The sequence below is a fragment of the Microtus pennsylvanicus genome, chromosome 1 (assembly GCF_037038515.1).
Source record: "Microtus pennsylvanicus isolate mMicPen1 chromosome 1, mMicPen1.hap1, whole genome shotgun sequence".
Lineage (NCBI taxonomy): Eukaryota > Metazoa > Chordata > Mammalia > Rodentia > Cricetidae > Microtus > Microtus pennsylvanicus.
Window position 1 is genome coordinate 53,831,901 of NC_134579.1, and position 12,999 is coordinate 53,844,899.

At 37.1% G+C, this 12,999-nt stretch overlaps 1 protein-coding gene across 7 annotated transcripts in view; it reads right to left on the reverse strand.

Moving 5' to 3' along the window:
• Window positions 1-445: 445 nt before the first annotated feature.
• Alcam (activated leukocyte cell adhesion molecule) overlaps window positions 446-12,999 on the reverse strand; it is a 185,647-nt gene continuing 173,093 nt past the window's right edge. For all 7 annotated transcript variants that reach the window (XM_075964316.1, XM_075964337.1, XM_075964348.1 and 4 more), the window contains 2 exons: window positions 4,724-4,836; window positions 446-2,941 (listed from right to left, as the gene is read on the reverse strand). In XM_075964316.1, the coding sequence (XP_075820431.1) occupies window positions 4,749-4,836 (88 nt within the window). In that variant the 3' untranslated portion in view covers window positions 446-2,941; window positions 4,724-4,748. The remainder of the gene's footprint in view (window positions 2,942-4,723; window positions 4,837-12,999) is intronic.

A 12,999-nucleotide genomic window follows, 5' to 3' on the forward strand; every position in this document is an offset into this window, starting at 1 on the left:
TGGGATTCCACGCTTTAGCCACTATGGCCAGAGGGCTAATTATTCCAAAAATGTTACTTTTCACCTTGAATATATATATCAACCTTACTTTAATAAAAAAGGCACATTTCTATGAAAGTTCATATCTAGATAACTTCAAATGGTGACCTAAAGTGAGGTAAAGAAAGATTAACTGAGGGTCCTCTTAATTAAAAACTAAGGATAGCAAAATGGGTTAGCCTTGGGCATTGTGGCCCTATCAGTCAAGAAAGACATCTTGAGAAACTGCCACTGGTGAGAACTCAAGGTATCTTCCTGACTGGAAGAAGTACAGGTACATTTATTCCTTCATAATCCAATCCAGAAGGATGGACAATCACATCAACTTTTACACTTTTTATTAAATAAAATCACATTTTGTACATGACCATCCCATTGCAGACAAGAGGCAGACATCTATGAGAGATATGTGAAGACATATTTCATTTTTATTTTCTTTTAGGCATAGAGGGATATGTTAATCCATTTCCACGTACAATTCCTATAATTACATATAGGGAGTGAACCTTGAACTGGTTAAAAACCCGTGGCCAACTGTACAACTGGAGAGAAGAAACCCCAGAAGTAGAACTGCAAATTAGCTTCCTTCCTGCATGAAAGCACGCGGAGTTGCTCAAGAGCGCCCGAGCTTCCTCCTTATGCAGACACTGATGCAGAAGTGGTCATCTTGTCCGTCCTCTCTTGTAAACATCGGCTCCTGCGCGAGAGCTCTGAGTCTCTCCTGCTGCTGTCTAGGCTATAACAGCTGTTCGTGGACTCAGTTACAATTACAAGTGTACACCGCGCCAGACTAGAAGTAAACACTCTCTTTTTGTTGCCCTGTTACTTTTCTGCAAACACATCTTAGGAGTAAGACTTTAAACCTTTGATCTTCCAAACCAAAGGAAAAAAATAAGCAAACAAAACAAGCAAAAAAAAAATAATACAGAACTAATCTCACTGTAGTGTTCATGGCTTATTGTGGAAAGCAGGTGTTTAAAACTTTTAGAATTTCTTTAACAAAATTCTAAAGAGAAAAAGAAAAGAAAACAAAAAGAAATCATATTATTTACAGAGATAAACAGAATGGCTTAGCCATGCAAAACAAAGAACTTTGGTTTTGTTTTGTTTTTCCCTTTTCCCTTTGGTTTAAATATTGATCAAGATTCAATTTTTTTCTTGCCAAATAAAACTTCAGTAAATCAAAGTTTAGAGGCAAAATAACATGTTTTCTTTTCCCCCATATTTAATACAGCATTAAGTCTAATAGAATATTTTGTGTATTTAGTCCATACCAATGTACTATAGGAAGCTTTTATTAAGCTGAGACACTATTGCTCAGATATCAAGTGGTTACAAATGTACAAAGACACATCTCTCCATACACAGAAGTGGCAAAAGATTATTCCCAACCTCCTTCACAGATAAATCTTGATTAGTTTCTTATTGCCTTCAAAACAGCTTAATCTTTGAGTCTAAAGGCAAACCCCACATTTTCTTTTCCTCTCACAGAACATAGTGCTATACCTGGAAATAGTCATTTTTATTTTCTCAGATAAAGTTATACACGTAAATCCCAGACAAAATGGCTGTGCAGTGTAATCCCAGAAACCAAGCGTCTACCTGAAAGAGCAAAGATTAAAGTCTAGTCACAAATTGCTACTGGCCCTCATTCAGTCTACTTCAAAAAGTTCCCATGTACACTACCTCCTTAAAAAGTTCCTCAGGCAGAAAACATGTTTATAAAGTTACAAATCTGATGTAACTAAAGATACATAGACGTTTTATTATTACACTTTTATGTACTGCTTGATAAATTATGTACCAGTTAAAAACACTAAATTATCTCAAGGTGCATTCAATATCTGTAGCGTAGTTAACAAAAACACACACGAAAAAAATATATATATTCTATATTCTGTGGAAAATAACACAGCTTTAATAATGACCACTGTTATAAATCTGCAATTCTGACTGATATCTCTTATTTTATTTATTTTAAAGGAAATAAGTGTCATTTTAAGGCAGTGGATAACCCAAAGGATTTAACACCAATTATAATTACAGTGATTTACATTGTAATCTGTGAAAACGGGAACGCTAGCTGTCATTTTTTCCAACTTTCTCGGACACATTAGTTTTTGTTTTCTTCTTATTTTTTTCCTAACTTTTCTTTTGACTGAGTGTAATCTCCTAGAAGGTGTTGTTAAGTAAATGTGACCCAAGTTCTGTGCATGTCTTCTTCAGAGAAGACAGAATTGTCATTTGGGGAGTATCATTCACGTGGTGTTGATGTTTGTATCTGGGACTTGCTTCTGAGAGCATGCTGGAGGCTCACAGGCCATCACACCCTGTAGTGCTCCTGACTCTCGCTTGGGCTGGCCTCCTATTCTCAGAATTAAGAAGCCAGCTTCTGATTGGGCGAGGTATATGTCCCCAACCTCGCAAACGGCCACCTTTGGGTTTCAGGTCCTTGTAAGAAAATTTGAGGCATTATTGATAGCAATCAGAATCAGAACCGTACCTGCTCAGACTATCCATATAAACAATTGAAATAAAACATTACATTATACATCCAATTAACAGCCACTCCCAGAACAAAGCTTACAGTGTATAAAAATAGCTACGTAAAAAATTTACATAAAAGGCAAACTGAAAGGAAATCCTTAGTGCAGACATTTACAGAAAAAAAAAAACCAAACAAAATACAACATATGACCTATTATCATGGCTGCCAAATCTTGCTGTTATTTGATTTTATAACTTTTTTTCATTGTTTCACTTGAGATAATTCTCTAAGATCCTGTGACAGCTTGGGAGGATGAACTGCTTAATACTTGAACCATGAATTGCTGTCATTGTCTTTGTATATGTCTTAAATACAATCCATGTCCATGCTTCAATTTGTCTATATGGGTTTTCTCTGAAATGAGAAAACATATCAGTTACCATAACAGTCATTTTTCACCATCAACAGATCCTTTGGTCTAAAAGTGGCAATAATTACATCATAGAAGGGATTATTTGTAGAACCCTGATATCCTGAGTCAACTGTCAACCCAGCCCTACTCATTCTACTACACGGTTTTGGAATTGATGACGTCTCGTTCCTTCCTTCCTTCCCTCCCTCCCTCTCTCTTCCCTCCTTCAATCCCTTTCCTTTATCCCTTTCTCCTGTCCTCCTTTTGCAAGACATGATTAATTTGTATAAAGATAAGAGGGGAATAATAATTCCCCTCTTAATAATGTCATTAATAATGAGAATATCTCATTACATTTCAGATTTAAAATGCATCCATGCCTATATCACAGTCTAATTTGTGGGGCGTGTCTTCAGTTCTACAGTGAGATGGAACGCAGCCCATTTTTGAGGCCAACAAAGAGTGCATTTACATGGAATTGAGAAAAAGAGAGCAGAGTGACAGAGAAGAAGGTGTGACGTGCCAGGGAGGTATCTGGGTCCCAGCGAGCAGAGTAGGAACATGAGTCTAGTGCTCACTCCTCAATCTCTTTGAGAGTCCAGCTAATAGACGTTGTAAACTGATCTCATTTCAGTTCTGTCACATTTCTCTCCTGGGGACAGCCTTCCAGTTGTAATTCTTTCCCATGTCCTCTGTCTTTGCTGTGAAATCAGCTCAAATGACCCATTCAGACTGTGACTTGCCATTAATTTATACTATACCCAAAGTTCACAGCATTGGGCTTTTGTTTGTTTGTTAGTTTTTTTGTTTTGTTTTTGTTTGTTTTGTTTTGCTTCATTTTGTTTTGTGACAGAGTTTTCCTGTCTGTATTCACCGCTGCACTGGAATTCGCTCTGTAGCTCAGGCTGGTCTCAAACTCGTCTCTCCCTCCTGAGTGCTGGAATTAAAGGTGTATGCTACCATCTCCTGGTGCAGTTGGGCTTTTTACACCTTGCTAGTGGTAGCAGTTATCTCTGTGACACACAGACTAATTAATTCAAATGATGCCTTTGTTGGTCTCAAGGGGGCACAAAAAGAAAATGATCAAGTTGTATGTGGTAATATCACTGAGACATATACCTTTTCAAGACCACCTTAAAAATTGTACAGATGCAGTTAATATAGATGAATATATGCAATATATGTAGCACTAATACATATGTTATGCTCATGTGTTTGTACATGTAGGTACCTGTGTGCATATGTACTCATACAAACATAGTATACATTTACTACCGAGAAGAAAGCCTCTGTATGTGTGCATGTGTACTAGCTTGTCAGCCTTTTCATTAAAACGAGTGAAGAGATGCCTATGTAAATACACTCACAATTATGCCATATCCTTGGATTAAAGTATTTATATATTAAAATTTATTCTAATGGGTTTTAAAAATAAATTTAGAGTTTGTGCTTACTGAACCCAAACACCAACTCATAAAATAAAGCTTCTTTGTGTGCGGCAAAATTTTTTGGCATTAAAAAACAAAATGCAAATGAGATGTCAAAAGAATCCCCAAAATGGATTTTATTATTCAGGGATAATAATTACTTTGGGGAGGTTGAGGGGACTGGAACGAGCCTTTCTTCTGAAAGCAATGAGTCAATGATGGTCCCTTTTGAAGCCATCTTTCTGTTTGGGGAGCTATAATTAAGAAGCATTAGCAAGTGAAGTTTGGGTTTCATTCCCACAGGGCTTCCCCACATCCCAGGAGTCGCCTCTAGGACACCCCCCAAGTCCTACTTACCTGGAGACTTGGAACCACTCCTCTCTTAGGCTTCTGTTTTGTGGTTGTTTTCCTCTAGCTTTTTATTCTCCTCCATATTGCCAAGGTCCTTGTTGACGTGTTTTGATGCAGTTCTAGAGGAGAATGAAATAAATATCACATAGTCACTCATTTTTTTTTAAAATTGCTCTAGTTTGAAAATATTTCTGAAAAGTAAGGTTATTATACATCTGTGAGGACTGACTGAAAACAACACACTGCAAAGAAAAACATATAAATGACTCTTTAAGTAGAATTGAAAAATAATTGATGATACAAAAGTAATTTTGAAACCAGATTGTACAAGTTTGTTGGACTCTGATGTAAGTTGGGTTAATTTTCACCAAGTTACTAGAGAAACAATTGTTATCATTTTATTCTTGGTAGTTAAAAAATATTTTGAGGGAGCTTCATTATCTCAATAGGCGTACATTAACATGAGTCTCATCAGGCCCAAATCAGTAGGCCCAGCCAATGTGGAATGGAAACCACAGAAATTCTTGAGCCAAAATAAAGTTTTCCTTCTTTTGTTGTTTATCTGAGATTTTTCCATCCCTCCCCAAAATCTAATTAATACAGATTACAAATATAAAGATGGGAAAACTGGTTTTGATGTCAGTAAATCTGTGAATCTATGGAAAAATGCTATACTGAAAAGTAATACCCACCCAAGTTAAATATACCTGTCATGAGGAAAATTCAGTGAATTTTGAAAAATTGCCTATTGTAAATAGAATTGAATTCAGAATAGTAAGCAGTGGTAGACCATTACATTCACTCACAGGTACTACTGCCCCCACAAATTAACACAAACTCAGTTTTCACAGGACAGTTTTAGCTGTTCATGTAATTTATAGATTAGCAGAATCATAATGTACATATTCATTGGTATTTGCCTTTTAGTGAAACTCAGCTATAAGTCTGTAATGTTTATAGCAGTAGGCACTGTTTGTTCTTTAGCTTTTTAGGACTTGAGACACATAATTTAGGTTGTTTCGGTGGGTCTGTCCTATTTCTTATTGCCTTACTTGCCTGTCCTTTTGATTTCTGGGTATTTAATGCAGTATTTACGGGTACTTTAGCCTTCTTGATGATTGACTGTGGCATTCTCATTAGGTAGTTATTTGTTTTTTTTCTCTAATTTTCTCTTGATTATTTATTGTATATGTTTACTCTGTGCTTGCTCAATTCTTTTTTTTTTATTGTTGACACTGTCTAGGAAAATTGTTTGGGCATCATATAATCCAGTTTGTAGCATGTAAGATCCTGCCTTTCTGTCGTTAAATGGGGATGATGAGGGGAAATTGCCATGTTTCTACCAAGTTCTCTGCTAATGTGAGGCTTAGGTGCAGTTTGGATGAGGCTTCTCAAACCTGTGTTTTTCCCCTACCTAAATGATAGCAGGTCTCTCAGTTAGTATGTATGAGAATGTGGAAATAATATATACTATCCTAACTCTCTGGTCATAAATATATTAAAGTATTAAAACATAAAAAATGAATACTTCAAAGTTTTAAGGAGGTAGTTACAGAAATAAAGTTCTGTGATTTCAAAGGGAAGAAAAGGAAATGACGTGTACTCTCAGATCACGTGGACTTTGTGCCAGTACACAGTTACTGGACTGTGCTTCAAAAATGAGAGCCCAAGCAGCGTATGCATCTCAGTGATTTAAAGAGGAAAAGACCAGTTTTTGGACAGAGTGAGGTAAAGGGAATTACTGGAGACAGGTGAAACTTCAGAGAGGATCATGTGACATCCCAGGAGGATTCCTTGACTCTTTGTCTGTCTCCTAAATTGGATATGCTATTCTAATAAAATTTAAAATGAAGCTTCAAAGGGATCAAGCTGATTTGCAAGCAGTTTGAGTACCACTTCATATAGAACTCAGAATGTAACAATGTAATATCAAATATTAAAATGCCTAGAAACCAATGAAAATTTACTAAAATGATGTAGAACAATGTTGGTGTAGGAGGTCCTTCTTTCTATGTGTTGCTTGTATTGGTTAATGAATAAAGAAACTACCTTGGCCTGATAGGGCAGAACTTAGGTAGGCAAGGAAGATGGAACTGAATTCTGGGAGGAAGAAAGCAGAGTGGGAAAGATGCCCTGGATCCTCAGCCTGAGATGGACGCTGGTTAGAGCTTTACCCACTAAGCCACGACCACATGGCGATACACAAATTAATAGAAATTAATTAAGTTAAATTAAGCTGTAAAAAATAGCCAATAAGAAGCTAGAGCTAATGGGCCAAATAGTGATTTAATTAATATAGTTTCTATGTGGTTATTTTGGGACTAAACTAGCTGGGTGGCTGGGACAAACAAGCAGGCTGCCCCCTGCAACACAATGTCACTGTAATAACATGAAAACTGGGTGAATACAAACCTGAGTAATTAAATAGGGAACCAAGGCTCATAAAACAGGCATTATAGATGAGAAACAGGAAATTTTAAAGGCAGATCAAACACTTGGAACCAGTTAATAAAAATTAGAAATTACAAAATCATTGTAATTCATCAGATGAGCTTATTAACACCTCAAACTTTAAAATAGAAAAAATATTGAAAATAAAAATATAACTATAAAATAGTTCAATGTAAATTCTAAAATTAAAAGAGCAAAGTTTATGTGGATGTGCACACATGTGTGCATGTATGTATGTATATGTTTGTGGGCACATGTGTTTGTGTGTGTGAAAATGTATGTGGAAGCCAGAGGATAATCTTGGGTGTCCCTACAGAAGTACCATCCACCTATATTTATCTCTTTCTCTCCCTCTGGCTAAACCTCTCATTGTCCTGGAACCTGTCAATTGTGTTAGACAGGTTGGCCAGAGAGTACCAAGGATCCACTTGTTTCTGCCTCTCCAGTGCTGGGATCACAGGTGTAAGACACCCACCCTGGATTTTGAATGTGGTTTCTGGGGACAGAACTTCGGTCACTGTGCTTGTAAATCAAGAACTTTGCTCACTGAGCTCCCTTCCCAGCACAGACCAAGGTTTTAAAAGGTAGTCAAGCCTCAACAACTTGTGGTCTATATTAAAACATTCCCATCCACAAACATTTGGGGTTTCATGAATAGATAATGGATGAAAGTCCAAGTTTGAGAAAAATGAAAATGACTAATTATTTTACATTAAAAAATACAATCTAGAAATACATCATTAAAAAATACATCATTAAAGTATTCCAAAAGTTCACAACTTGAAACTCTGAACAAAGAAAATAAATCCAGAAAATTGAAAGTGGAAGAAGATGATGATGTAACTTCCTGTCGGTAGATACTCCTTTATGGTAAGACTAGAACAGTCTAAAACCTGCCTATTTCTGTGACCCTTTAATACAGCTCTGCATGCTGTGGTGACCTCAACCAGAAAACCATTTTGTTACTACTTCATAACTGTAATTTTGCTACAGTTATGAATTGTAATGTAAATATCTGATAGGCAGGATATCTGATATGTGACCTCGGTAAAAAGGTCATTTGACTCCCAAAGGGGTTGCGGCCCACATGTTGAGAACCACTGGACTGGAGTTAAGTGAAGTCACAAACATCTCAGATGCATCCAAACATATATATTCTAGATATAATTAGCTTAGTTTGTATAATGTTACTTGTATGTATGTTTTCAGGGCTGACCATTTGGTATTGGATAGCCAGTTGTGTACTCTTCCCTGGGGGAGACTATTTCTCCTGATCTCAGTATTCCTTGAATTTCCATAGTTCCCATCGTGTAGGAGTTTGAGAGTTCTCTTCCCTTAAAAAAATTATTTTGGTTTTTGTTTTGTGAATGATGTCCAAAATTAGATGGAATTTTATGGAATAAATACCTTTTATTTTTGGAAAGTTTCCAGAGATTTGAAAAAATTACAAGGGTTAGAACTCCAACTCCAAATGACAAAGACAAATTATTCTCTAAATCACTCTCTTCTGCAAAGCATTTATCACCCATTTGAAGGACAAAGCACTTACAAAGCACGTGCTCTTTACAAATAGATTAAACTATAAATTATGATCACTGCTTGTCTTAAATTTTCATCAATAACTTTTTGTTTACTTTGACTGTAAAAGAAAATTTAAATCATAGAATCATGACGGGATTAAACTAAGTAAACTAAGATGGGAATGGAAAGAAATTCTATCCTTCACCATGAAGTGTAACTTGTTAGACGGGAGGGTGGTGGTGGCAGTGGTGGTCTTGAGGTTAGTGGATGTCCTGGTTAGTTTTATGTGAACTTGACCAAAGCTAAAGTCATCTGAGCAGGGGGGAGAGACTTCAATTAAGAAAATTCTTCCATAAAGTCTGGCTGTGAGCAACCCACTTTCTTCATTAGTGATGGATGGAGATGGCCCTACACATTGTAGGTGGTGCCACCCCTGGGCTAGTGGTCTCAGGTTCTACAAGAACTAAGGCTGAGCAAGCCACAGGAAGTGAGTCAGTAAGGATCAGTCTTCCATGATCTCTGAATCAGCTTCTGCCTCCAGGTTCCTGACCTGTTTGAGTTACTGTCCTGACTACCTTCAGTGATGATCGTTTGAGCCAAATGATCCCTTTCCTCCCCAAATTGCTTTGGTCTTGGTGTTCCATCATAGCAACAGTAACCCTAACAAAATAAAATGTGCATTGGTGTCAGTTTGGAGCTACAAGACCCTGGGCACATCCTTCCTCCTAAAACTCTGGTTCTCTATAAATAGAGGAAAGAACAACACCCACATATGTTCATGAGAAAGTTCTAGGTGAGGCACAGGGCTCAACAACCTGATGTTACAGAGCTGTTGCCAAAGGCCACATGGTTACTGAACAGATCAGTTCAAATCTATGTCTTAGCTCATCTGAAAAAGCAGTTTTGTGAAGGAGCTAAAGCCATTAAAGTAATTTCAGACAGTCTCAGGACTCTTCAGGGATATCACCAAGTGATTATATACTCGCTTTGAAGTCTTTAGCAGAGAAGGTGGAAATGTCATCGGTGCTGCCTTCTATGGATGGTTTTATTTTAATATTTTAACAATAATTTAGTGGGGGTGGGGAAGTGGGAAAGTGAAGGGGGTTCTTGAGAATATAGGTTCAACCAATGCTGAGGGCTATCACTGAAAGAAATAAAAGGAGAAAGCAAAACCAAAACAAAACAATAGAGAATTTTATATCTGTGAAATAAAATAATTTATATTGTAGCTATTTAGTAAGTTTTGGGGTTTTCAAAAACAGACAGGCATGTGTTCAGTGCCGTGTTTGAGTGTGAGGAAATATTAACTCCTCCTGACTGCAGGGTTAAATTCTGTGATTTATATTTTCTAGTGTGCCCAATTTACACCACATAAGAGTGCCAAGACTATGAGTTTTCAGGACGAGCACTTTGGCAGTGGAAAATTGCCAGTTCAAGCAGTCTGACCTTTGACACCTATGCAGGTGATTAGGGGCATATCCAAGATAATAGTTATTTCCCCCTATTCCATGGTCACAGCTGTCAGTGGGATGAGTCTTTTCTTGGGCCAAAGTTAATAAAAAGCCAGAGGTGGTGGAGAGAGCTTTAATCCTATCTGACAGTGGGCAGCAATTTCGTGACTTGGAGAAGAATAAACAGTTGGTTTTATTGCTACCACTTTCAATTTACTATGCTTAGACTTTGAGGCCGTTCTGAGAAATTCCTCACTAGGATAAGGAATGCACATGTCCTCTGTTAAAAAAGGTAATCAGGAACTAGCCTTTGTATCTTAGCTAACAGTTAGTATGCAGACTGCACAGTAAGCACAAGACTGAAGATTAAAATAAAGATAAAATAATAATAATAATGACGATAAAAAGGACAAATACTTAAAATATAGTTAGGGATTGCTTTGGTTTGGTGAAGTGGCAGCTGTAGGTTTCCCTAAGATCCATGACTTTACTAGCCCCATGTAACTGGCTAAATTCCTGGTATCAAGCATGATTTTACTCTTGAGAGGAACTCTATAGCTCTTAAAATGAGGACTCAGCAAGTAATGACCTTCCACTTCAAAACAAAAAGCATCAGGCTGATATATTTAATGATAAATTCTACCAACATGCAAGGGAGAAGTTATATTGACCCTCTATAGTCTTTTTGTAAAATTAAAGAGAGAAGGATTATTTCCTAATGCATCCTGCTAGGTCAACAAGACCTTGATAACAAAACTGGACAAATACACTACCAGAAAATGACAGGAAATTATCTCTCAGGAACAGAATTCCTGAAATTTAAATAAAACTAACAAATCAAATCCAAAATGTACAAGAAACAAACACCATGATCAGATGGGATTTATTCCAGGTTGTACATGGATGACTCAGCATTTAAAAACTAATTAATTCAATCCAAACTCAAGAAGAAAATCATATAAGTCATATTGAGAGATGACAGAATTCAGTATCCATTCATGAAAAAAATCCACAACCTTGTATGTGATGGTTCATCCCAGTTACCAACTGGAGAAATCAGAACTAAAGAGGCATGCCTCTGGTGGATCTGTTAAGACAATTTCAGGAGGTTGTCAAGGAGGGAAGACCCTCCCCTGGGCTGGGCAGCTCCTTCGGGTGGGTGGTCCCACAGGAAGAGGTGGGCATTGCTTGTCTGCCTGATGACTTTTGCTTGTTGCTGGTGAATGCATCTGTTCCAATACTGTCCTGTCATCCTTCAATAGCATCAATATCTGCTTCTTTGTCCTTCAGATATGAACTAAAGATTACTGAACTCATTGCCATTACTGAAGCATCCAGCTTTGTGGATGGAGCAGCTCCTGGGCTCTGTGCATCTGCGACATGCTGTTGGCCACCTAGGACTAATGATCATAAGCTATTCCAGAAAATGTGCTCTGATAAAATATCTTATTGTTTCTTTAATCCCCCAAATATTTTTTTGTTTTGTTTCAGTGTTTCAATCCCCTTGCTGAATTTGTCTTGTGTAATTGGGACTTTCTCCTCTAATTTGCTGTTCACTTTAGAAACTACCTTCTCAGAGTCTCAAATAGAATCCTTTCATTGAAAAACAAAACTAAACAAGAAAACCCAACAACAAACAAACAAACAACCAGAAACCCTGACTCCATATAAACAAGAAGTTCCCATTGCAGTCTACAGCTTGGCTCTGTATCAGTGAACATCCCTAATACTGATACAGAAAACAAGCTGGATCATGGTAAGAAGAGGGACATTTTCCCTTTACCTTGGAAAGGAAAACAGAAACAATGATAATTTGCTTTTTTGAGCTTTTAATTTATGTGTACACACATACTAATGCTAAGAGGCACATGTGTCTTACATGCTACAGGTGCAGGAATTGAGTCTGTGAGATATTAATAACTTCAATTTCTCCTAAATGCACAAAAATCCAAGGTTAATCATGACAGGGCCAGGTAGTTATATTTTTCCACAGGAAGCAAACTGCGATCTTTTAAAACTATAAATGCTCTATTTTGACGTGAACCCTTTCCTCAGAGGACTTTCAGATCCAAACAATAGCACAGAAAGTCCTGGTTCTGCACTTAGTGGCCAGTGACATTGTAATTAGCTAGATACGCCAACATTTTCTCTTTATCCTAGGTCCCTTTTAGTTCCTTATTTATGGTTTGAGAGAATAATGGGGCATTTTCTTTTTGTTTTTCTCTTCTGGATGCTTGCCAAATTTTAAGTGCAAAAAAAAAAAAGAGCAAGAAATGAAAAGAAAAGAAGATCCAGACTTGGATAGCCCCATCTTTAATACAAATGGAGGGATACGCCATCCCTGAATTTGTGGCATGTTCCTTCCCCATGGGAGGATGCAAAATGCACAAAGGTAAAGTCACATGTGGACTCTTAATTGAAAAGTAGTTCTGATGAAGTAGCAAATATATATGAATTTATATGGAATATGAGAAAACACTAAGTATACAAATGAACATACTCTTCAATTCTACTTTGAAATAAAAAAAAACCCCTGATTCTCTTATTTTCCCAATGATGTTTCCCATAACTAATTCAAAGACCATCTCTCCAGTGTTGTTAAAATTCCATTGCTTTGCTAACTGCATTGCAAAAATTGGTCTTGGGGATTCTGAACTGAAATGATGAGTCTGCACTTCCTCTGTCAGTGGCTTAAGGGGTTAACACTCACTCATAGTGCACAAAAGTCAGCTTATTCTAGAGGTTCGGGAAGGGATTAAGGGCACTTAGAAATCTGAAGCATCCCTCACATTCTTCCTAAAAGTCTGTTATGTTGAAATGATGAGAGCTGCAGTTTATTACATTGATTACCAGTAGTAT